Below are 22,786 nucleotides of genomic sequence, written 5' to 3' on the forward strand. Positions count from 1 at the left end.
CCTAACTGGTGCAGAGTTGGCCAATAGGGCTGTGACAGCAGGAGTATGCTCAAGGGAAGAGTGTGGTTAGAGCACTGGTGATCCCCGCATGCTATAATGACCCCTTGGGGGCTGATGCAAATCCTCATGTGTCAAAGGCATATTGGTAAGGGCCTGCAGTGAAATAATGGGAAATGCTGTTCATTCCTGTCTTTTTTTCCTCTCTCTCTCCTTTAATTCTTAAAGAAGTCAAAGCTCACTGCCTTTGAAAGTGGGGAAGAACACTTGACAAAATACAGCAACTCAAACAATTCAGGTAACTAACAGAGCCCTTTCAACAGGCTTACAGCTCTGTCTCTTTTTGGATTAAAAAAAAATCAGATTACATGCTAGTTAGAAAACCTAAAATCACTGAGTTTTCTGTTGTATACTGACCGACTATTACAAGCTGATCCTAGTATTTGGTTATTTCATCATGGTCAAATGTGGGTTTAAAAACATTGTCACTGGTAGTTGTTATAGTTTTATTAATAGGTGAAAACCTCTTAACTTAGTGCTCTGAGCATTGGACAGAAGGTTTGGGTGTTGCTTACAATAGCATTGGTCAGGCAATCCATTGAATACTTCATCCTTCACGTGGAAACACTGTTGCAATTTGTATTTCTTGATAAGAAGTGATTAAAATGAATCAATGAGCTATGGGGGGGTTACTGCATCTACGTCCAGTCCTGAAGATGGCTCTGTGTGGTAAGCCATCACCTTGCTCTATTGTCTAGTAATGCAGCCAGTTTCTGTTAACTAAAATGACTTGCAAGGGGAAGAAGTGCCCATCTTAAAGAGTGTAACTATTCAGAAAGAGATTCATTGTGAAATAGTCTGTCAAAGTAACTGGTGAAGCTATAGCAACTGACTAGAAAATTCTTTCCTAGAAAGAGAGATGCAGTCAGTCTGCAGGTAGTGGGTGGCATGCACCTAAAGGAGGGCAAAATTTAGTCTCAGACTAAATGCTGTTGGATTTCAAAGCAGCCTGCCTGCTTTTGAAAAGAAGCATTCCCCATTGGAGAATTCTGAGAGTGCTGAGATGTTTGTCAAGCCTGATCTGTTCACCCACACTGTGCAGCTAGTCAGTTCAGACTGGTTCTGATTCTGTACCCATGCCAGTCCGTGGACATTTATGCCATTGACTTCAGTGGAAGCAGTCAGTAAAATCAGACTGTTTCCGAAGGCCCATGTTACTGTGTTGAATCCTGAAATTACAGCTGTAGTTACTGTGGCTTTTTTATTTTGTTTAGCAGGCTCTGGGGCAAGTTCCCCTATGACCTCTCCATCGTCCCCCACTCCACCCTCTACAGCAGGTAAGTGAAAGAGACGCTGCAAAGTTGGTCTGTCTTTCATTGAGTTTTTCTAGGGCGGGAGATGATCTTTCATATCCTTAAGGGTGATAGAGTTTTAGGGGACAAGGACTGGCCATAAAAATATACAGATGACATTTATTTACCTTCTAGTGACAAAAGTTCATACAGTTGCATTCTTCTGAGCATCCTAGATAGCCTTGTAACATACAAAGCCGCCTTGTTTAACAAATTTCCATGTAATACTCCTGTAGATAATCTGTCAACACAATACAAATGCTTGTCAAAATCTGCACTACCCTAATCCTACCGTCATTGGTACTTTCCAGACATCCTCTGGACCTTGCATTATTTTGCAAACATGCTTTGCTTTTTGGTGATCCATACTGCTGGCTCCAGAATGCTGTTTTGTGATTTAGCAATTTTGTATCATCATTGTACCTCCTGAGTATTGCAGATCCCAGTATTAACCCACAATACATCACTTACATTTCAAATGTCAGTGAAGGATCACTGAGGAGCAGCATTATTAGAGGGTGCTAATGCTATCCGTTATCAGAAAGAAACGCTGATACCAACTACCTATGCAGTAGTGACCAGCTCACCGGATTTCTGGTCCAAGGAACCTGCTGCACTGAATGGCATCATCTCCTCCATCTAGGTTACGTTAGTTGGTTAGGGAAATGTCAGTGTGTGTTGGGGTGGTTGGTTGTTCTAATTGACCTTCTGAAAGACGCCGTAATCCACAGACTTCAGCAAAAAGTTTTTTCTGTGTCGAATTTAGAATATGTTGAGAATTATGAACTATGTCCTCGCTAAGAAGGATTCAGTTGTCCAGTTCCACTGGACTTAGGATACTAGGATGCCACTACATGCTCTGTATTCAAGTGTTATCCTCCAGGTGTGCCAACTTTTATTTTACATTTTGATTGGGGGGGTTCCCCCTAAGATTTGAATGTGTTTTTAAAAAGAGGAATTAGATGGAAATGCAAGAAACAGTTCTACCTTTCCCAAACGGATAGATGCTTAGAAAATAGTTCTTTGTTTTGTGAAATGAAGTCAGGTTTTTTTTTTTACTTAGATTCATGTCTTGACATTGATGTGGATTTACACTGAAATGTACTCTGTCAGTTTCAGCATGTGTTAGGCTTCTGTGTCATCTCCATTATGAACATCCTATCATATGTCGTCCTTCTGACATTGTGCTCTTGACTGCTTGATCTAGTCCATAACATATTTGATTCTATGCAAATTGTCCCTGCATGTGTGCTAATCAAAAAGTGCTGTGGCATGCAAATTGTGATGATGCTTCTGATTTTGTTTCAGGCATTCTTAGTACTGCCACCATTTAAGAATGTATTTTTTTATAAACTGAATACATACATGATGGTATAAAAAGATGATCTTGTTTTGCATTAATTGGAGTGGTTAAAGATAATTTTAGCACTTCAGATATTAGCTATAAAATACAGTTAGGGGGACTGGGTCTCTGGTTTTCTACAGGAATATGCCTTTTCCACTTCTGTGTGCAATCAAACCATTAAATGACCTATTGGTCAGGAGGAGGGAAATCCTGACACAACTGAAGAACATTGTTTAGAAAGAAGATACAGGCTACCAAAGCAGCATTCTGTATTCCCCGTTCCCTGATTTTGACTAAGGACAAAAGTTTTTCATGGGGGCACTAATTGGTGAAGTGACTGGCAGAGGTGTCAAGCTTTTTCCTCTAGATTTCTGATCTGTATCCTGTTCATGTCAGTGCAGTTGTGTGATAACGTGGCATGTCATGATGATGGCATATCACATCAGGAAGTGAATGGGAATGAGAGGGGAAATGTGTCTGAACATGAACTCCTATCCCCAACAGGCCCCTTGCCAGCCAAGCAAAAGTACCGTATGTGAATATGTGGAGCTGGGAAGGGAGAGCAGAGGGACATGGATCCCTAGGTGTATGACCTGGGTGAGGGCCTGATCCAAAGCCAATTGAAATCAGTGGGAGTCTTTCTGCTGACTGACTTCAGTGCATTTTGGATCAGGCCTTGAGAGAGAATGAGAGGAGGAGTACAGGAAACCAGCACTCCCCCAAACCTTTCAGAATACTGCCCTTCTTTCAAAGCTTTCCTGAGACTCCAGCAGTTCTTTAAGGGATCCTTAAGTAAGGCATTTATTAGACCACTTCTTGTTATGCAAGGTCTAGTGAATTAAGAGCTGTACTATGTGCACAATTTATTTTTAGCATCTATTTTTTATATTTTGTATAACAAATGTACAGTTGCACACATGGAGGATACAATTCATTTATTGTAAATAAAGAGTGTTCTCTTGCACATCTTTGCAAAAACTGCATAAAATGTTACAAGAACAAACCCATGCTGCAGCTGTTGGTCCCATCACCTTGCCGTGGAGTTGGACTTGGACTCCCTCATGGGCAAAATACAGAGATCAGTCCTTGAGAGAATTTTCAGCAGATTAAACTGCTCATTTAGAGAGCTTACTGGTGGATGAGTGTTGTATAAGGGTGCCGGTCTTAGTTGCTTTCAACTTGGGTTGCTCAGTACATAATTTAGATTCCTACCATTTAACATTGTTGCCTTCAAGAGCTGTGAGACCTTCAACACCTTTTGAAATGCCATGAAGCCCAATTTCTTTGCCACTTCATTGATTAACTTTGGGGGATGGGGGAAAAATGATCTGGGTGAGCACGAGGATTAAGAGTCTAAATAGCTAACTCTATGTAGACATCTTCATATATTGTAGCTGGAGTGCTGTACTGAACTCTCTGGGGGTAGAAGTTGGTAAGTGACATTCAGCGCTGTGCTTGGGGAATTAGCCACCTCACAGCTCTAAATTAAAGGAAGTGAGGGTAGATTGCCTTCTTGGTGCCTTCCATTAGCAATTGGAACATGTAGCACTTAGCAGCTAGTGGAATAGAAACCTAATGGCCTAATCTAAGCGGAGTGAAGGCCCTTACAGCGGTGCCTAATGTGCAGCCTCTCAATTAGCAGGATTTGAATAACTTTTAATGTATTTCTTACTGAGGGGCCTGATCCTGCAAAGAGCCATGTGCCTGTTACCGAAATTGCTTACTGCTTTGAGGCAGAAGAAAAGAGAGAGTTTAAAAGTTCAGGTTACTGTATATATGAGGCTTCTGCTTTCCCCTACTGGCTGCTTGTAAGCTATTAAGGGGGGCTACCAGTAACTTTTACATGCCCTCATCTCCCTTCTCTTCATTCAGGGTTAAGGCAAGTCCATCCTCAAATATGGAAGGTCAGGCTGGGCTCTGTTTCCTAGTTTTAATATTGCCACTGCTAGCAGACAATAATGAGCAATGCAAACAAATATCCATGAATATTCTTCTGAAATTCTCAGTGATTTCACATTGGCTACATTCATGACTCTTTTGTGTTTGCTTTCCAACACTTCTAGTGCAGAAGGTGAATTTCAAAGACTCATACATGAGTATTCACAGAGAAATTTGGACCCATAAATGTGTTTTGGTAGTGCTTGTGTGCATATCCACACTCAGAGCAGAAACAATACTATGTGACTTTAATGAATTACAACGAAGCAACATAACTCAAATGTCTGTTAACAGCGCAAAAAGTTCCAAAAAATTAATCAGTTAAATCTGAATAATGTGTACAGAAAACATGGCTGGCTAACAGACATGCTGCTAAGAGGAGGAGGCTAAACTTCTTGTAAATTATTCTCTCAGCTTTACTACTAAATCTTTTTGAGATACCTTCTTTAGGTGGTGGCAAATGCTGATTCTAACACAGATTTCTATGGCTCTGAGCTTTTGGCTAGAGTGATTGTCACCTCCTCTTGCATGTTCAGTTTTTTCCCCCACTGCATTAATTCTGCTCTCACTTAAGAATCCATTCATTTTTTGTGATTGGGAGTTGTACGTAAAGTCGATGGGATGGGACGCTATAAAAGGGAAAGTATAACTTGCTCTTCATTGCATGCTCCTGAGAAGGCTCAGAGAAGAGCCATGAGAATGATTTAAAAGATTAGAAAACCTACCTTATAGTGATAGATTGAGCTCCTTGAGTCTATTTAGTTTAACAATGAGAAGGTTAAGGGGAGACTTGATCTGTCTGTATACCTACATGGGGAGCAAATATTTAACAATGGGCTTTTCAGTCTAGCAGAGGAAGGTCTAACAATCCAATGGCTGGAAGTTGAAGATAAGACACATTCAGACTGGAAATTGGGCATAAACTTTTACAGTGGGAGTAATTAGCCACTGGAACAATTTCCCAAGGGTCCTGGTGGATTCTCCATCACTGACCATTTTAAAATCAGGATTGGATGTTTTGCCAAAAGCTCTGCTATAGGGATTGTTTTGGGGAAGTTCTCTGGCCTGTGTTATGCAGGATGTTAGAGTTGATCATAATGTTCCCTTTTGGCCTTAATCTTTTAAGTAGAGTTGACCCCAGGAGCAGGATTTGGACTGGACTATGGGTGTTTTTTTTCTTTAGCTTTAAATCCTTCAAGGAGAAAGAGATGTCTTGCTGACGGTCATAGTGTGCTGGTGTTCTGCCTTTTAAATCACTATGAGCCAACTTAATAGCATTAATTGTTCTTCCTTTTTTGAATGTGCAGATCAGATACACAATCTGAATGTTTCAGGGTAAAAGTAAATGATTGGAATGTTTCATACAAAATGAATGGATTTTATTTCTTATGGCTGCTTCTCATACAGTTTATTATTGAATCACTCTAAGATGTACCTTAGTGTACCTAAAAGTGCTTTCAGAACCCCCCAGAGCTTGACATTTGGCATTTTTAGATGGATGGATGTGTGTCTGTGAAATTACAAACATCATGTTTCACTAGTCGATATTACGTTCACAATTATTTGGCTGATTTTTTATATAATGGGAGTTTTAAAACCGTTCAAAACCAATACATTCTAATTCATAGAAAAATGTATGAATATAAGCATTGAGTAACCTAACTAACTGTACAGCTAAGTGTGACTGACACTAGAACCAGAATAATGACTTGTCCTCTCTCTCTCTCTTTCTCTCTCTGTGTGCTGTCTTCAATAGAACTTACATCATTTTGAACATGAATTTATCGGTAATGTAAGCTAATGCTGATTTCTCTCTCTTTAAAGATGTTCTGTTTCTGTATGGGAAAGCTGAACACAGACCTTGAACTTCTCATGGTATAAAAAAGGAACAAAGTAATAGTAGATCATAAGCTACTTCACTAATTATTGTAATTAAATATAGCCTTTTTAAAAACTATCACTAAAATAATTTTGTTTGCATCCCATTCTCTTACCAACCAGTTAAACACGTAATTTTCACAATTGCTATCACTTTAGATCCATTATTGAGTTTTGTTTCAAGTCAGGCTTCAGCTTTCCCGTATCTGATAAACTCTTAACAAAAACGGCACTCTGTAAACCCTTGATAGGTGTTCAGTCATGAAGTCCTAGGGATAAACAAATGATTCATTGGCCCTGAGCAGCCTCCTCCAACATATCTGTAGGGAAGGCTTCCTGCTAACCAAACTCTTGCATCAAGTCACTTTCTCCCTGTAAATATTGTAAAGTATTTTCCTGCTGGACAGTAGCTGCATCTGCACCAAAGTATATTTAGGTGAGTGAGGGTCTGTCTACACTGCAGTTAAACACGGATGGCTGGCCCATATCAACTGACTCTCACTTGTGGGGCTGTAAATTTTGCCATGTAGATGTTTGGGCTTGTGCATCCCAGGCTGTGGGACCCCACAATCAGGGGTGGCTCTAGGCATTTTGCCGCCCCAAGCATGGCAGGCAGGCTGCCCTCGGCAGCTTGACTGCGGAGGGTCTGCTGGTCCCGCGGTTTCGACGGACCCTCCGCAGGCAAGCTGCCGAGGGCAGCCTGCCTGCCGCCCTCATGGCGCCGGCAGAGCGCCCCTCGCAGCTTGCTGCCCCAAGCACGCGCTTGGCGTGCTGGGGCCTGGAGCTGCCCCTGCCCACAATGCGGGGAGGGTCCCAGAGCCCGGGCTCCAGCCAGAGCCCAAACATCTGCACAGCAATTTTACAGCCCTGCAAGCCTGAGTGACCAACACAGGTGCTTTAATTGCGGTGTAGACGAACTGTAAGGGTAAGTTTACGCTGCAGTGTAAGCCTAGCATTAGTAGAACTTGAGTTAGCAGCCCCGGGTTTGTTAACCTAGGGTTTGAGTGTCTACCCTCGATTATAACCGCAGGTTAGGAATCATTGAACCTTGGGTCCCAAGCTGGGGCTCCAGCATCTATGCTGTGTTATGTGGACCCAAGTCCAACCACCCATATCCCAGAATTCTTGGCATCCTCCCCAAAATGTGGCCACTCCTGCCCTTGTTTGTGGTACAGTGAGGGGAAAACTGACTGACCATCAAACTTGACTGTGCAGAGGACAAAGAAAGTTGGCAAAGTGATTGTGAACTCCCAGAGCACGAGTCCAGTGGGGCTGCATCTGCACTGCAAAGCAATACAGCTGAGACCCTCCAACCCAAGGAGACAGTGGGACCAAAGTTCAGTGCAATTTGTATATCGATGGAAGGGGGTTAGGCCTGAGCCGGGTTTCAAACCCTGGACTTACACTGCAGTGCAGACATAACCATAGGGTCTCCCTTCTCAGAATGACTCAGTAGCAGGGAGGAAGGACAGACAGATGACTCGTTGCCTGACACTTCTTATAAGATGTGCTGATTGAAATGAAATAACTGTTACATTTTATAAACTAGAGTCCAGGTCCTGGAAACCCGTAGACACCTGTCAATAAAGACACTCATGTAAGTGTATGACGGAATGGGTCCCAATAAAACAAATGTGATGTTTGTAGGTAGGTCTCCCGCCTGACTTAAACACAGTTTCAATAGCTGCAGCTGCGTAACGGCTAAATTCAGATTTAAATTGTCAGGTCAACCAAAGTGCCTCCGCAGTAGAGGAAAGCTGAGTTTCTCCTTGCTGCACATTGGTGCTGGCAGTTCTGTTTCCAGCTCAGTCGTTACATAGTATGTAGCTCTGAAAGCTTTCTCAAAAAGCACAAAAAGTATACTGATCTCCCCCATCCAAAACAGTAACCAGCCTAGAAACTAGGTAACATCGTGCCCTGGACTGACTGATAAATAGTGTAAAAGCAGCAAAGAATCCTGTGGCACCTTATAGACTAACAGACGTTTTGGAGCATGAGCTTTCGTGGGTGAATACCCACTTCGTCAGATGCATGTAGTGGAAATTTCCAGGGGCCGGTATATATATATATATATATGCAGGCAAGCTAGAGATAATGAGGTAGTTCAATCAGGGAGGATGAGGCCCTGTTCTAGCAGTTGAGGTGTGAAAACCAAGGGAGGAGAAACTGGTTTTGTAATTGGCAAGCCATTCACAGTCTTTGTTTCTCCTCCCTTGGTTTTCACACCTCAACTGCTAGAACAGGGCCTCATCCTCCCTGATTGAACTACCTCATTATCTCTAGCTTGCCTACATATATATATACCTGCCCCTGGAAATTTCCACTACATGCATCTGACGAAGTGGGTATTCACCCACGAAAGCTCATGCTCCAAGACATCTGTTAGTCTATAAGGTGCCACAGGATTCTTTGCTGCTTTTACAGATCCAGACTAACACGGCTACGCCTCTGATACTTGATAAATAGTGATCCATCATTAGATGTATGATGACTTTTTTCCACCGTTCTCATCAAGTTTACACCGTTTTTCCTTCTGTGTTACTATTATTGTTGTCCCCTTACAGAAGTCTGTACTTTTGTTCATAATCATTCATATTTGGTATTGGACAACTCATCCTTTTAGCCTTTTTAGTCTGTCTTCTCTGTTCGTTGTCTATTTCGTTCTGATTCTTTTCTCTCCTCTCCTATCAGTTTCTCTGCTTTGTCTCTCTCATGCAGTCTTGTTCCTTACTCAGATGCTCTTGACTTTTTTGTGGCATGGCATATATTAACGGCTAATTCATTTGATCACAAGTTAAACAATAAGGATTTGGGATGACTTCACCTACCCTGTTGTTCTACTCTGACCACTTCAACCTTAATGCTTACCGTCCTGCCTCAGCCGTTGCTGTGGATCACCATTGATTCTTCCTTCTGCCCTGAATTTCAAGTATCACTCTTCATGGTATCAGGGGGTACCCATGTTAGTCTGGATCTCGTCATAGTATTTTCCCACACTGTGCTGATCATAAGTGAGTACATTAGTTAGTGAGACTCTAATGCTGGGGATAACTTTCCAATACATTTTATTAATGAACTTAATTTCAGGTCCAATTATCTGTGCTGGCATACGGACAAATCAGGTAGGTCAGTGAATTACACAGTGATGAATTTGGGTCATCTCTACTTTTGAAATGTGTATTAACTTTGCTTCCAGCTCAATTACCAAAAGGGGATGGATTTTAAAAAATCTCTGCAACAGAAATGGTTCGATTTTGCCCGGTGTAAGAGTCCTCCTTTGAACACTGACGTTTCTACCAGAGAGGAGTGGAGTAAAACAAAGGCTTGAAACAGCCACATTTCCATGGGAACAGGCTGTTTTCCCATCAGAGGATTGTCTCCCCCATCCTCCCCATTGCAGGAGGTGCTGGTTTGTGAGGAACGGAAACTCTTGTCTATGTGCCAGTGGCTGAAGTACAGTAACCATAGGAATGCCGTTAATCACTGGCCAAATAAAATGCTTTTTGTAGAAACAGTCTCCTTTTTTGATTTAGATTTTTCCACATAGGAACAATCTTTAAAATTGACACAAATTGAAAATGTTTCAAACTAAGGTTCTTTCCTTCTAGAACTCAGCTTGTTTTATTACAGCACTTTTTTTTCACCACCACTTACTACTCTGAGACTCGGCGGCAGCAGCAAGGAAGAATGGGACAAGTTGTTGAGAAAGAAGCGATTGCTTCACTTGCTTTCTGTTTGTGGCTGAGCATTGAATAACCTTTGAATGTCATTCTGTGTGACTTAACTTCTTAGGCATTCATTGAGAGTGTTGTTAATGGAAGTATGGCAGCACACGGTTCTGCTCTGGTAACTATTCCTTCCCTTAGCCTCTCGTCAGATAATGGGACAGTTTTCACCCGTGTTCTCCACATACACGAAACCTGGCATGACTAAATGCAATGCTGTATCTTTCACATTCCCCTCTTTCCAGTTTGTCTATTGAGTAGCTCATATCACCAAAAAAGTACGTGGGTGATGGATGTAATCAGACCTCCTCCACCCCTTGCTGCATATGTGATGTGTGTATTGGAAGTAGTCATCCTATTATCTGACAGAATAGGGGACTCTATAAATAGGCTTGGGAGAATTCAGTCTGTATATATTTTTTAATTTCAACTGATATCAATGTTAATTTTTAAGCATTTTTTTAATTCTTAGTTAATTTTGCACAACTGAATTTATGGTTTTTAATTTTATTTTTGATTTAAATTTTCAGGGCAGGAAAATGAGGGTGGCGGGCAGTGGAGGAGGTCAGACAGTAATTATTTAAGTAGATGTTCACATTCAAAAAGTTAAAGCTTTAAACCATTAAAATACAAATGGTCAACATCACGTGTCAAAATATAAATACCTTAAGCCAAATGCTATAAGTTCTCAAGCTGTTTTTTTGGCCTATCTGCAAATTTTGATTATCCATAGAAATATTTTTTTTCATCTGTTTGAACAGTGAAACTGATGTTCACCAAATCTTGGTTATTAAAAAATCAGATCCTTCCAGGCTTAACTAAATTCCCCAGATCTGACTGTATGGCCATGTGATGTGGAGTTGCAAGGGAGCTTGTGTCCGTGTATTTTTGATGTAAGAGTGTAAAGTAGACACACCAAGTTACAGAAAGTGAAGCATATGTGTGATCTAGACTAATGGTTCTCAACCAAAGGTCCGGGGCCATGAGCCAGTTTCAGGGGGGCCACCAAGCATGGCAACGTTAGACTTGCTAGGGCCCAGTGCAGAAAGCTGAAGCCCTGCCACGTCACTGCAGCCTAGGGCCCCGGGCCCCACCACCCAGGGCTAAAGTCGAAGTCTGAGCAACTTAGCTTTGTGGTGGGGGCCCCAGGTAATTTCCCTGCTTGCTACCCCCTAAAACCAGCCCTGGCTTTTATATGCAAAAAAAACCAACCCGTTGTTGTGGCACAGCTGGGCTGGGGAGTTTTTATAGTATGTTGGGGGGGGGGGGGGCGGCTCAGAAAGAGAGGGTGAGAATTGATTCTAGAACACAGAATGTAGCAAAACAAGACAAGATTTTTTTCAGTGCTAAAGGTGCCACTGGCCAGCACCGTGGTCTTTGAGATTTATGCTCACGGCTCTGGTAAGAATTTGTGATGCAGTGTAATCTATAAAAGGATATCAATGCTCAATAATTAATTTTTACTAGAAACTTGCCTTTTTCTTAGAAAAGGGTTCTATTTATAACACTTATCAATACTTTCCTGTATAGCTAACAACCTAAAAACAGAACGCCTGGAATAGAAAATAAGCTGACTAGAGGGGAAAAAAACTCACTTCCCAGTGTAGCTACACCTGGGAAACAGTAAGACTTAGTGCCACAGTCCAACTATTTTATGTATTGGGTCTGGCTTTGTGAGACTGGAGGGAGGGGGCAGAGTGCTTCACTTGGTGTTAGTACTAAGAAACAAATCATAGGAATCAGATGAGGGAAAAGTCCTGGAAACGACTTATTTCATCCCTCTCAGCCAGTGTAAGATTCTTATAATTTGCAGTTGTATTGCCCCTTGATTCTCCAAGTAATGGCGCATCCAGGGCTTCCCGTCAAAGGTAACTTGGATGATCTCTTATCAGGGGACTGTCAAGTCTGCACTTACAGGTGGATGGATGTGATCTCCTAGGTCTTTCTCATGTCTAATTTCTATGTCTTCCATTTGCAGTACTCAAGAAGTTGCATACTTACTTGGGTAAATGACTTCTCCAGTGGATTTATTACTATTCTAATAATTGCAGCTGCCTTGCTCGGTCAGCTAATCTTGTGGTGGTGTGTTCTTGTGTAATTGTTGTCTGATCTTAACAGGAGTGTCAACTATACCCCCACCACCAGCAGCTCCTCCACTTCCTCCTCAAATGGATGGGGCAGTGCATCCTGATCCTTCGCCTGCTGACAGTGCCAGCCGAGAAGCCTTACTTAGCTCCATTCAAAACTTTCAGAAAGGAGCTTTGAAGAAAGCAGACACATGTGACTACAGTGTTCCCAGGATCAGTTGAAGTTAACTCTTCACAGCAGGATCGGATATTTTTCTCATGAACAACTGTCCTCAGTTGAGGCATGATCAGCCACTTCATGCTGGTCTATTATTTTGCAGCTGTTTCTTCTGAACCATTTCAGCTTTTTCTAGAGAAATTATTTCTCCTTGTCATTGACTAGCAGCACTACGTCGTTTGACCTACATTGCCCTATTGTGGTGATAACTATTGACTTCAGTTATTCCAGTTAAAATGAACAACTTCTAGTTAAGTGATTTTTGGGAAGGGAGGTAGGTAAAGCAATATTTCTATGATCTGAAAATAAGAACAAGCATGAGGATACTGACTCTGTACATTTGATTCCACCCTACCCCTTATTTCAAACACACTTGAAAATCTAATGTTAGTCTACCCTATTTTCCTGTAATTCCTTGTAGTTAGCACATTATTTTTGCTGCATCAAAAATCACTCATTTGTTTTAGATAATCATTTTTTTTTAAAAAGCACTTAATCCAAAAGTACACTGGTGAGGGAACTGTAGATTTTTAACTTTGTCTCTATGGCAATCTGCCATTGGAGAGTACTCCAGAATTCAACAATGTAGCATGAATGTGGCTCATGCCTGTATGTAATGCACTGTTGGAACAATCCCCTAAACATGTGGCTGTTTCCAGTTACATGTACAGGGAAAACAGTCTGTTAATTCAGGCAATAAAATGGGAGTTAATTTGGCATGGATTATTCAACACAAGTTCTGGATTGGGGAGTTTAACACAGGTAAATTTTGCATCCATATGAAATTAATCTTGTTCTTGGGGAAGTTGCAGAACACATTTTGTTTTAAAATGCTGACTGCTTGAAAAGATTTGCTTATTCTATGATTTGCTTAAAACCTTAAACAAATTGCACTTTAAAGGATTATAGATAATCCATTTTAAATTCAAGTACACATCAGTGTTTACTATGCAGAGAATGTTGTGTATAAAGTGTCCTGTAACCTGTGATATATTGTCATATTTTTATTAAAATAAATGTCATTGGAATTCCTCCAGTCAGAGAACGAGGGTCCCTGCTTTAAAATGAGATAGATTCTTTATTTTACAGCCCCACTAACACAGCAGAAGCTTCTACACCCTGCACTGAAGTGATAGATAGCCATTTTGCTATGGTCAGAAGTACTGACATAATCGGCTAGTGCTGCTCAGTTTCCTGACTGTCCACGCAAAGGGAAGGAATTCAACTCCTTGGGTACATGAGAGATTTTGGTGCTGTATCTAATAGTGACTGATACATAACAACACCTGTGACAGGCTGTGGTAACTAATCACTAGCTGCTCCTGAAACAATTGTTCATTGTTTTACTTACTGTTCTACAGGGAAGCACTTTTTTAAAGTAAAGTACCAACACTTGTCTAGAATGACTTCACTGGGGCCTCCTTTTTTAAACACAGGACCTTCACTATCTACTATTTCCTTACTGGGGTTAGTAGTGGTCTTAAATCTATACTTACAACATCCACAGGAGAGTTCCATTCTTTCTAAAGTTAAGACTACTGAATCAAGCTGTCTAACCTCAATAGTGGCTTTTTTTTAAGTAACAAAATATTTTCAAATGATTTATTTTACCAGGACTTGATCATGGATTATCCTTGTGGTGAAACTGAGTGGCTGACTGAGGAATAGAGTTTTTTGGACAGGTGCTCCTGTTGATCATATGGTCAGAGTAGTTAAACAGTAGTTAAATTCTTAACCCTTTTTAGCAGGTCTTCCTCTAACTTTAGACCTAGCAGCCTACTTAAGATTGAACAAAACTAGTCCAGACTGACTTATTTCTTATCTGACAAAGGGGAAGCTATAGTACTGGACACTACAAATAGCACAAGTATTTTCTTGACTGATTTTCACCCAAAGACTTGGCAGCCTCATTATAAGTTAGCATTTTAAAAGAAATTGCACCTTGAGTCAGGCAGCTGTAACTAATGAGCTGCAGATGAACATGGTTTAAAAAAACTGGTGCAGGCTGGGCTGAAATGCTATCTTCTTTCCTCCACCAATGTACTGCAGCCAGCATCTCTCATTGCCCCCTGCAATTTACCTCTCTTGTCTCTGAGTTGCACAGAAGCAACTTGTTATAGCATAGGTGACTCTTTGCTAGCATGGACCTCTTTGACTTTGTAAATACAGGCACCACCTCCTCTCCTCCTGGCAAGGGAAGAACATCCCTGGGGTAGCTACGTCCTTTCCACCACTGAACTTGCAAGTTTTCCAGTAGTAATTATTACAGCCACACTGTAAAAGATGAGCTGCCAGCTCTGAAGAATTCCATCACTACCAGTTACATCTAGGAAAACACAGTTGGTTAAAACCTTTAACATTCACTCATTCAGCAAATGCTTTCCTCAAGCATGCTATGATGCTGCATTCCAGTCCTAGACATCACCACTTAAGTGCTTATTGCTATTTTCAGGTGCAGTTTGGGTCAAAGGTTATTTCTTTTACATTTGTAAATGGCAGAGGGAGGTTTAAGCTCCCTTGATAGAGTAATGTTTTCTTCTCACCTTCTGTAATACCTACGGCTTTCAATACAGATTCACACTTTTTACAAAATGAGTCTGGCACCCACACATGTAAGTGTGCTTTACTGCTTAGCTAGGTAGAAGAAAGCAGCTGAGAGGATAACCCACTAAACACAGATTAAATACATTTAAAAGGTCACCTAAACCTTTCCCTCAGTACAAGAGGTCAACAGAGGTATATAACATTGTTATGAATACAAGTTTGTAGTCCGTTCTATTAGTTCTCTTCTTAAGACACACACACTTTGGAAGAGCACCCTGTATATACACAACCTAGATATTTAATATTTTCTTCACGGCAAATATGATGTCTTTCACTTGAGGTAAGCAGTTTTCTTCCAAAATCTTTGCATAAGGCATAGGAACATCTGCACCTGTAAGACGCACAGCTGGAGCATCCAAATAATTAAAGGCAGGTCCTGGAAGAGAATAAAAGGGTCTTAGGAAAGGCTCATGCAGATTTAGCTACAACTTTTTTCAAAGGAATTAGGGTCTCAGTGAGCCAGGGGCTAATCCCTTTATTCCTGCACCTGTCCTTTGACATATTAACCCTAAACCTGTAGACATTCTTGCTTAATTCTCACTATCGTCACACATTCAATTAAAGTTTACAAGGGGCAGGGAGATGTGTCCCATGCTCTTCTAAGGCCCATTCCCAGGTTGCTTAACTTCCTGCCACCTACACAGCCCCTGCAAGCTCTGGCTCTACAGGGACTGGCCACAGTAGAATAAAGGGGCAAAAGATTTTCCACTGCCATGTGGTTAAGTTTAATTAAATCAAGTTTCAGGTTTTCTGTTAAAAATCTCTTCTCTTCCCCCCCCCCCCCCCCCCCCAAAAAAAAAAGTCTTGACAGCTACTGTATCATGAAAGCCCTATGTTTAAGGTTAGTGAGCTAACTTTGGAAACATACACAGTTAAATAAGCTACAGAAGCTATTCTGACATACCTTCCATGATCCTAGCACAAATTTCAGCTCCTACTCCAAATTGGGGCCAGCCTCCTTCCACTGTTATAAGATGGTTTGTCTTCACAACACTGGCTTCTATACTTTCTACATCCATTGGTCTAATGGTACGGAGGTTTATCACCTTAGAGAGAGTATTAAGTGTTTTGTTTTTGCAAGAGGTCCTTTAAGCCTATCTATAATTGCATAAGTGGTTAACTTCACCTTAGTACTTTTCTTGTTTTAGTCCTTGAGAGGATAAGTGGCTAAAGAAAGTCAACACTTCAAGCGATCTAGGGCATTTCCTCCAACTGAGTGTATCTTGCATCCATTATTTTAGCCATCTTTCCTCTGCAGAAGTACCTAAATTCTGTATTTCAGCTGTAGTCACACCCCTCCGTCCAAAGAGAAACTACTCACTTTGTCCTGGGATAGGATGCTTCTACCTGCATGTAGATGACTAATTTTAGCCACATCATGCTACAGACTCCCATCTCACCCTCCAGCGTGTCAGAAGTCTGACTTTCTAGTCATCCCTCCCTCAATATAGAGGTGTATGCAATTAGCATTGCACACGCATTCACTTGTTTTTCTGCATTAAGCCTCCTTGGATCAAGGAAAACAGACCTTTCACTGCCTCTACGTAGTTTAAAATGTGAACACCTGACTCATGCCTTGTCTACACAAAGAGCACATCAGTTTACCTTAACTAACTGATTTGAAAACCAAATTTAAATGGAGTGAAAAGGCTGGACATTAGAATCAATATAGACTTGACCCATATCACTTATAGCCTGTTCCTGACAAGCTAGGTCAATATAAGCCAGGCTTATACTGATTTCAGTGTCTACACAGCCTTTGATTTAACTGAATCAATTAAAAATAAACCCCACACAAATCCCTGGTCACCCCTTAGGAATCCCACTAAACATCATCGTGCCTAGTGTATGCACGGCAGTGCTGCAGCATCTCTCTCCCACACAAGCTTCCCTTGTGCTTGTGGTTTTGACTTGCATCTATGGCATTAAATTTTGCCCAGCTCTATGATGGAAGCCAGGGGATGGCAGATACATGAAAGGAACATTTGTCTCCATCGGTGTTTAAATCAGCGATGAGAGAGGACTTTAAAGTGCAAACAGTTAACTGGGCTTAATTTTGCAGGGCCTTAATTTGATTTTAAAGAGCAAGGAATTTCTTCACCAGGGACTAGAATCCTCCCACAACACACCTCACACTCCACACCTTCTTTGACAAGTACAGCAGCTGCTTCCAGACAGTGTCCAACAGATCTGGAGTGTGACACTAAAGTAACATGGGTTCCTGAAACACAGAAGCTGGTGATGGATCAAGTTACATAAGAGTTAACTACAGAAGTCAGATCTTCCTCCCACACCCTCAGTAGCTGTAAGTAGCCTTGAAAGCTCAAAAGAACACAGTCCAGCTTTGAAATAGTAAGTACATAAGGACTGAACATTGATTTAACTGGATTTTAGTCTATTTAAAAGTAACATTTATACACTAGGAATAGCCTGAAATTCAACAACTGAACTCATCCTGAGTTTATGTAGTTGAGGTGTCCGACACTTGTACTCTACATGCAGAATGAGCAGCATTAACTTGCCAAGGTATGGCTATGAAGTTCTTCTCATCATTGCAAACAAATTTATGTATAATAAAACATTAGAACCACTGCAGGTTTGTTCAGCACATCAAAGATCACTAAGAATCTAAACAAGAGTAGTCGTCTGAATACAAGGAAGGAAGCGAAATGTGACAGATTTCACACAGCACATAGGCCTATTACCTGGCTCATTCCAGTCTTGATCCAGAAATGCACCTTGTTTCTAATGACCAAGATACTTTGTGGCCAAAAGGATGGAATGAAGTGATGTTTACAGGAGGTTAGTACAGTATGTTAACAAACTCAACTTCCAGAGTTCTGTGCCTTCAAATATTTTCCTATTCCACAAGAAGGGAGTGTTTTGTATATGAATACATTATTCAATTCAAGTGACCTAAGAGAGGAGGAGAATTTGAGGAGCAGATTATGTGAAGTGTTAAGAGTATTCCGAACTTACCTTGCCTTTCTATTTTGGCTTTTCCAATAGGAACAAGAAAGTCCTTTGACTGAGCTTCTTCTGACATTTCAAAAGGGACTCCGTACATCAACTCATTTTCCAGCATCACAACTGAAAACACAACAAGTGTTTACTTTGGTTAGTCCAATGCACTTCTCCAGATGAAAGTATTATCCAGTATCATCCAACATCTGCTCCCTACTCTACCCTCCCCCCAAATTCCAAACATGTTAGGGGGCTCCATTATGCTTAACTCTTCTTGGCTCATTTACAAGAGGGCAAACAAATGCAATAAAACTATAGTTTAGGTAGCACGTTGTATCAGCATGAACAATTACTCAGTTAACTTGAGCAGCTAGTAAGTTTGACTAAATGATCCTGTTTGTTAACATGGTAAAAAAAATTAACCATGAGCATTTAAATTTGGTGATTTGAGATATTCAGTGGTAGGCAGAAGCCTAAGACCTGATCCAACAACTTTTCCCATGAGCAGTCCCATTATCTATGTGGGAAAGGATGAACGAGGCCAGTTCCTTAATAGGGCCATACTGTTATCAATTCTTTTCTAACTTGGTCACTACAGAAATTAAACATCTGGATCTCCCTATTCTCTCGCTCTAAACTGAACTCAAACAAGAGGAACGAGGGCCAGGAGTTTAAGGTTTCTCCCTTTAAAGTTCCTGGAAGTCTGGAAAAAAAAAGGTCACATCATGCTTTAAGAAGATTTTAAAAAGAGAACTTCGGCATAATGGAACTCTCAACACTAGTAGTTAATAAGCACACTGGTATAGGAGACTGACCTCCTGGGAAAGTTCTGTTCAACAGTGTGGAATGAAATCCACCAGGAACTAAAAATTTATCACAAGCCCTACCACTTTCTGCTCCAAGTGCCAGGCACATTTCTTTGACTTTGCTTTTTCCTAATCTAAGCACATAGTAATAGGTATTTATATATTAAAGACATAGTACCAAACCAAGACACTCCACTGCACATGCTTCTCCCTCTGGGGAGAGGAGGAGAATCACCACCAAGTGACGGGCATAGTCATGTGTGCCTGCTAGCATTAAAGCCACTGTATGGAGCAGCATGCCCCCTTAAAATTCCCAAGTTCACTGTTATGGTGTCCTTTTTTAAAAAAACAAAAAAAACCAAAATCAATGCATCAAAGGTGCCCAATACTACAGTGATTTGTGCGGTATGGGTAATGGATACAGTAACTCTGACTTTTCTACTCTATAAATGTAGACTCAACAAGACAGCACTACTGAGTTAACTAATCATTTATAACTAGACGAGTTAGAAACCTGTGTATGAAGTTTGTTTTTCTGGGACAGCTCAACTTCAGTATGTGGTTAAGAACGTCACCAAAAAAAATTAAGACTATTGAAGCTGAGCTGGGAAAGGCACAAACTGATCATATAACTTGCCATTAAGTCAGCTGCAGATATCACACTAGGAAAAGTGTGCAGAAAGACTCTAATTGCTCTTAGAAGGGCATGGAGAATCTTTGCAATAAAGCTGTGATTTTAAACAGCTTAGGTGTTAATGTAATAGTTAAATTTGCTTTTAAAAAACATTTCAGAGACTAACTGGAGAGTAAGTTAAGCATCTGGCACTTAATCATTAGATCAGGATATTTATAAAAAGTTACAATCACCTGGATTGTCATCCCGGACTGACGCTTTAAGCAGACCTTTAGCATCCTCTGAACTCCAAGGGCTGACTACTTTCAGTCCAGGACAATGCCCATACCAAGCAGCAAAGCACTGTGAATGCTGTGCTCCTACTCCAGCTGAGGCACCATTGGGACCTCTGAAGACAACTGGGACAGGCACCAGGCCTGCAGACATGTAAAGTGTCTTGCTAGCAGAATTTATAACTTGATCAATTGCTTGCATGGAGAAGTTGAAGGTCATGAATTCACAAATAGGCCTCAGTCCAGCCTGTTAAATTAAGATGGTTAAACTAGTGTTAACTACTAATATAGCTATCATAATAGCAAGATAGTTTGCATTTAACATTTTTCTGTTTAATTAAACAAACCAAGCGAACGCTGATCACACTTCAAAAAGTCAGAAGTTACTTACCATAGCAGCACCTACAGCAATTCCTGTAAAACCCATCTTAAAAAGAAAAAGAAACTAAGGATGAGTGTGAGTTCCAAAAGACGGGGGGTGGGTGAGGAGAGATTTAAAAAATTCTAGTTTATTCATACCTCTGATATAGGAGTATCTATTATTCTCTTGTCTCCGTATTTCTTCCAGAGACCTCTGCTAATCTGCAATTAGCAAAGAAAAACTGGGTTGCTAAAACTGTATTACCAAATGTTAGTTATGTTTATTAACTTAATTGAGTCTGCTCACCTTGTATGCACCATCATACTGGGCAACTTCCTCTCCCAACAAAAATACTCTCTCGTCCCTCTCCAGCTCCTCATCTAATGCCTGATTCAATGCATCACGGACATTCACCTGATAAAGCCAGATTAACTGTTCAGGGCAAGTATTTTACAGCATGAAAAATAAGTCTGGTGTGAAAAGCTCCAGCTGCGCTCCGTGCAAACCGCCGGCAGTCACAGCTGCGGAACTACGAACAAGGGGCTCCTGGAAATAAGCTGCCAGCGGCTGCAGGAAAGCGGCCAGCGGTGAGAAGATGGAGACGGATGATGCCACTTGGCCACTGGACTCAGTCTGTAGCCAGTGTCACAGCGCCTCGGACAAGAGACAGCCCCGTCCCGACGGGCTCTCCGCCCCCTTATCTCCGCGGGGCGAGCGGAGGGGGGTCCCGAGGCGGGCGGCGCCCCCCGCCCCATCCCGGCCCCACAGGCTCTGTCCCCTCCCCGGCGCGCGGGGGGTACGTTGGGGCGGGGCAGTGGAGGCTGCGCCCCCCCCCCCGCGCGCTCCGTGACCCGGTACCTGGACGGCGGCCGGCGCGGACCCGTGAATCCCGCTGCGCAGCTGCAGCAGCCGCCCCAGGCCCTGCGGAGAGACGGGGACAGGCGTTAGCACGGAGCCGGGGGAGAGCGAGGCGGGCGGGGGCAGCCGGCCCGACCCTACCTGCTGCGGCCCGCACCGCACCAGCCTCCTCAGCGCCCCTGCGGCAGCCGCCATCTTGCCCCACCCTCTGCCTGTCGGCCCCAAACGTCACTGCGTAACACCTTGTCTGTCCAATCAAACCTGGGACCGCCCCCTCCCTGCCGGGCAGCCGGGCGCAGGGGGCGGAGCTACCCACTGTTATCGCGAGAAGAGACAGAGGCGGCCCTAGGGGTTGTCTTTGCCTCGCTTCCGCCCTTCGGTGCATTGAGCGGGTTCAGCGAATCCGCGGGCCGAACGTCCTCTTGCCCTGAGAGTATGGTGAGCCGCTTGGGCCAAAACTAGTGCGGAGGCGCCATCCTTACAGCTGCCTTCCCTGGAGGGCAGGAGCCCATGGAAGACTTGTCTCCAGCTGCTGCTGTTGTCAGACTTCACTTCTTTGGCCATGCGGAGTGCTGCTTCCAGCTGGCTGTGGTTATGTTGGGAGGGGCGAAGGGGGATTTCAGACTGGTGGGTGCAGGCGCTTCTGAAAATGAAGCCGGAGAAAAGTTGTGATTCTTGACCACGTAAAAAAATTCTTGAGTCAACGTTTTTCGTTCAGAGGTGCCATGCACCTGTGAAACTTAGCAGGGCGGTTGGCGTAGCATCAGGGATGTGCCTGTGAAAATCTGCCCAAATCTGGCCATGTTACAAGGCCTGGTCTACACTGGGGTGGGGGAGATATCGATCTAAGTTACACAACTTCAGCTACGTTGGACGTACTTGGACCTACTCACTGCAGTGTCTTCACTGCGGTGTCGACTGCTGCCGCTCTCCTGTCGATTCCACCTGCGTCTCTCGCAGCGGTGGAGTACAGGAGTCGACAGGAGAGCTCTCGGGGATAGATGTATTTATCCGGCAGGTAGTGTAGACATATCTGTGGTTGTGATAGAGGCTGCAGGTTGAAAAGGTAAACTTGGCACTTGGAGTGGAATTTGCACGGTTTACAAAGGTCCTTACTGTCTGTGGGAGCTTGTTCCAATTTCTGGTGCCTCTTGAGAAAGTGCTGACTCCTGCACATGGGCTTCGTTCTACGTTCCATTAGCCTAATGGAGCTGAGCTGCAGGCCACAGGTCTCACCCCAGAAGATGAGTGCGTCACAAGGCACTTGCATCCCACTGCCCAAGGTTTAGCTGGTACTGGGGAGACTCTGGTAGTTGCCTTGCATGGTTCTGGCTGTTGTGCTGTGTCATAGTGTTTGTGTGTGGTGTCAGACAGTGAAGTCACAAGACCGCAATACTTTTACCAACACACACTGATGGGGTTTCCAGACACCACCCTGGAGCCTAACGTGGTTCTCCTGGGACTGGGCTCTGCACAGCCAGGGTATGTCTTCTGTGTCACACAGTGCCTATGCTGCTCCACTGGGCTACTGTCTTCATGTGATGTAGTCATGCTGGCCTCAGAGCTCTGAAAGTTAAGTTAATGAGATGGGACAGATCCAATGAAATGGGGCTGGATCTGTGTCTCTGAAGCAAGGGTAACACTGGAAAAATCAGTGCTGGCAACACTCTTTAGGTGGAGCCTATACAGGAAGGATGGACTTCACCTAAACCAAAACGGAACCAGATTGCTGGCACTTAAAAAGGTCA

General features: G+C 42.6%; 3 protein-coding genes across 13 annotated transcripts in view; 1 reads left to right on the forward strand and 2 right to left on the reverse strand.

The window, feature by feature from the left end:
• The window catches only part of PXK (PX domain containing serine/threonine kinase like), a 55,437-nt gene extending 41,817 nt beyond the window's left edge, over positions 1 to 13,620 (forward strand). Inside the window, exons 16-19 of one of the 10 annotated variants that reach the window (XM_050957412.1) lie at positions 226 to 295; positions 1,272 to 1,334; positions 6,389 to 6,419; positions 12,354 to 12,440. In XM_050957412.1, the coding sequence (XP_050813369.1) occupies positions 226 to 295; positions 1,272 to 1,334; positions 6,389 to 6,405 (150 nt within the window). In that variant the 3' untranslated portion in view covers positions 6,406 to 6,419; positions 12,354 to 12,440. Of the gene's footprint in view, positions 1 to 225; positions 296 to 1,271; positions 1,335 to 1,660; positions 2,024 to 2,462; positions 2,730 to 5,815; positions 6,078 to 6,388; positions 6,425 to 12,353 lie in introns of those variants that run through there. The other 9 variants (XM_050957414.1, XM_050957413.1, XM_050957407.1 and 6 more) reach the window with 9 other exon arrangements.
• LOC127053211 (uncharacterized) overlaps positions 1 to 22,786 on the reverse strand; it is a 361,256-nt gene that overhangs the window by 279,129 nt on the left and 59,341 nt on the right. The window lies entirely within an intron of this gene.
• On the reverse strand, positions 15,357 to 21,271 carry PDHB (pyruvate dehydrogenase E1 subunit beta). Of its 2 annotated transcripts, XM_050957513.1 has the most exons (10): positions 21,180 to 21,271; positions 21,039 to 21,101; positions 20,487 to 20,594; positions 20,339 to 20,401; positions 20,211 to 20,246; positions 19,781 to 20,066; positions 18,123 to 18,233; positions 17,273 to 17,364; positions 16,048 to 16,189; positions 15,357 to 15,519 (listed from the first exon to the last, which is right to left on the reverse strand). In XM_050957513.1, the coding sequence occupies exons 1-10, from the start codon at positions 21,231 to 21,233 to the stop codon at positions 15,374 to 15,376; spliced, it is 1,101 nt and encodes a 366-aa protein (XP_050813470.1). In that variant the 5' UTR covers positions 21,234 to 21,271; the 3' UTR covers positions 15,357 to 15,373. The 2 variants fall into 2 exon arrangements, with proteins under 2 accessions (XP_050813470.1, XP_050813469.1); XM_050957512.1 differs by having other exon boundaries at positions 21,039 to 21,248.

Source organism: Gopherus flavomarginatus, chromosome 6 (genome assembly GCF_025201925.1).
Source record: "Gopherus flavomarginatus isolate rGopFla2 chromosome 6, rGopFla2.mat.asm, whole genome shotgun sequence".
Classification (NCBI taxonomy): domain Eukaryota; kingdom Metazoa; phylum Chordata; order Testudines; family Testudinidae; genus Gopherus; species Gopherus flavomarginatus.

What these genes read in the sequence shown, in the direction of transcription:
- PDHB (XM_050957512.1), bottom strand. Translation starts at nt 21,233, where the DNA reads ATGGCGGCTGCCGCAGGGGCGCTGAGGAGGCTGGTGCGGTGCGGGCCG. An exon ending in CCGCGCCGGCCGCCGTCCAG is followed by an intron (nt 20,595 to 21,038) that starts GTACCGGGTCAC and finishes TGGCTTTATCAG; the next exon opens with GTGAATGTCCGTGATGCATT. An exon ending in AGTCCGGGATGACAATCCAG is followed by an intron (nt 18,234 to 19,780) that starts GTGATTGTAACT and finishes TTGTGTTTTCAG; the next exon opens with TTGTGATGCTGGAAAATGAG.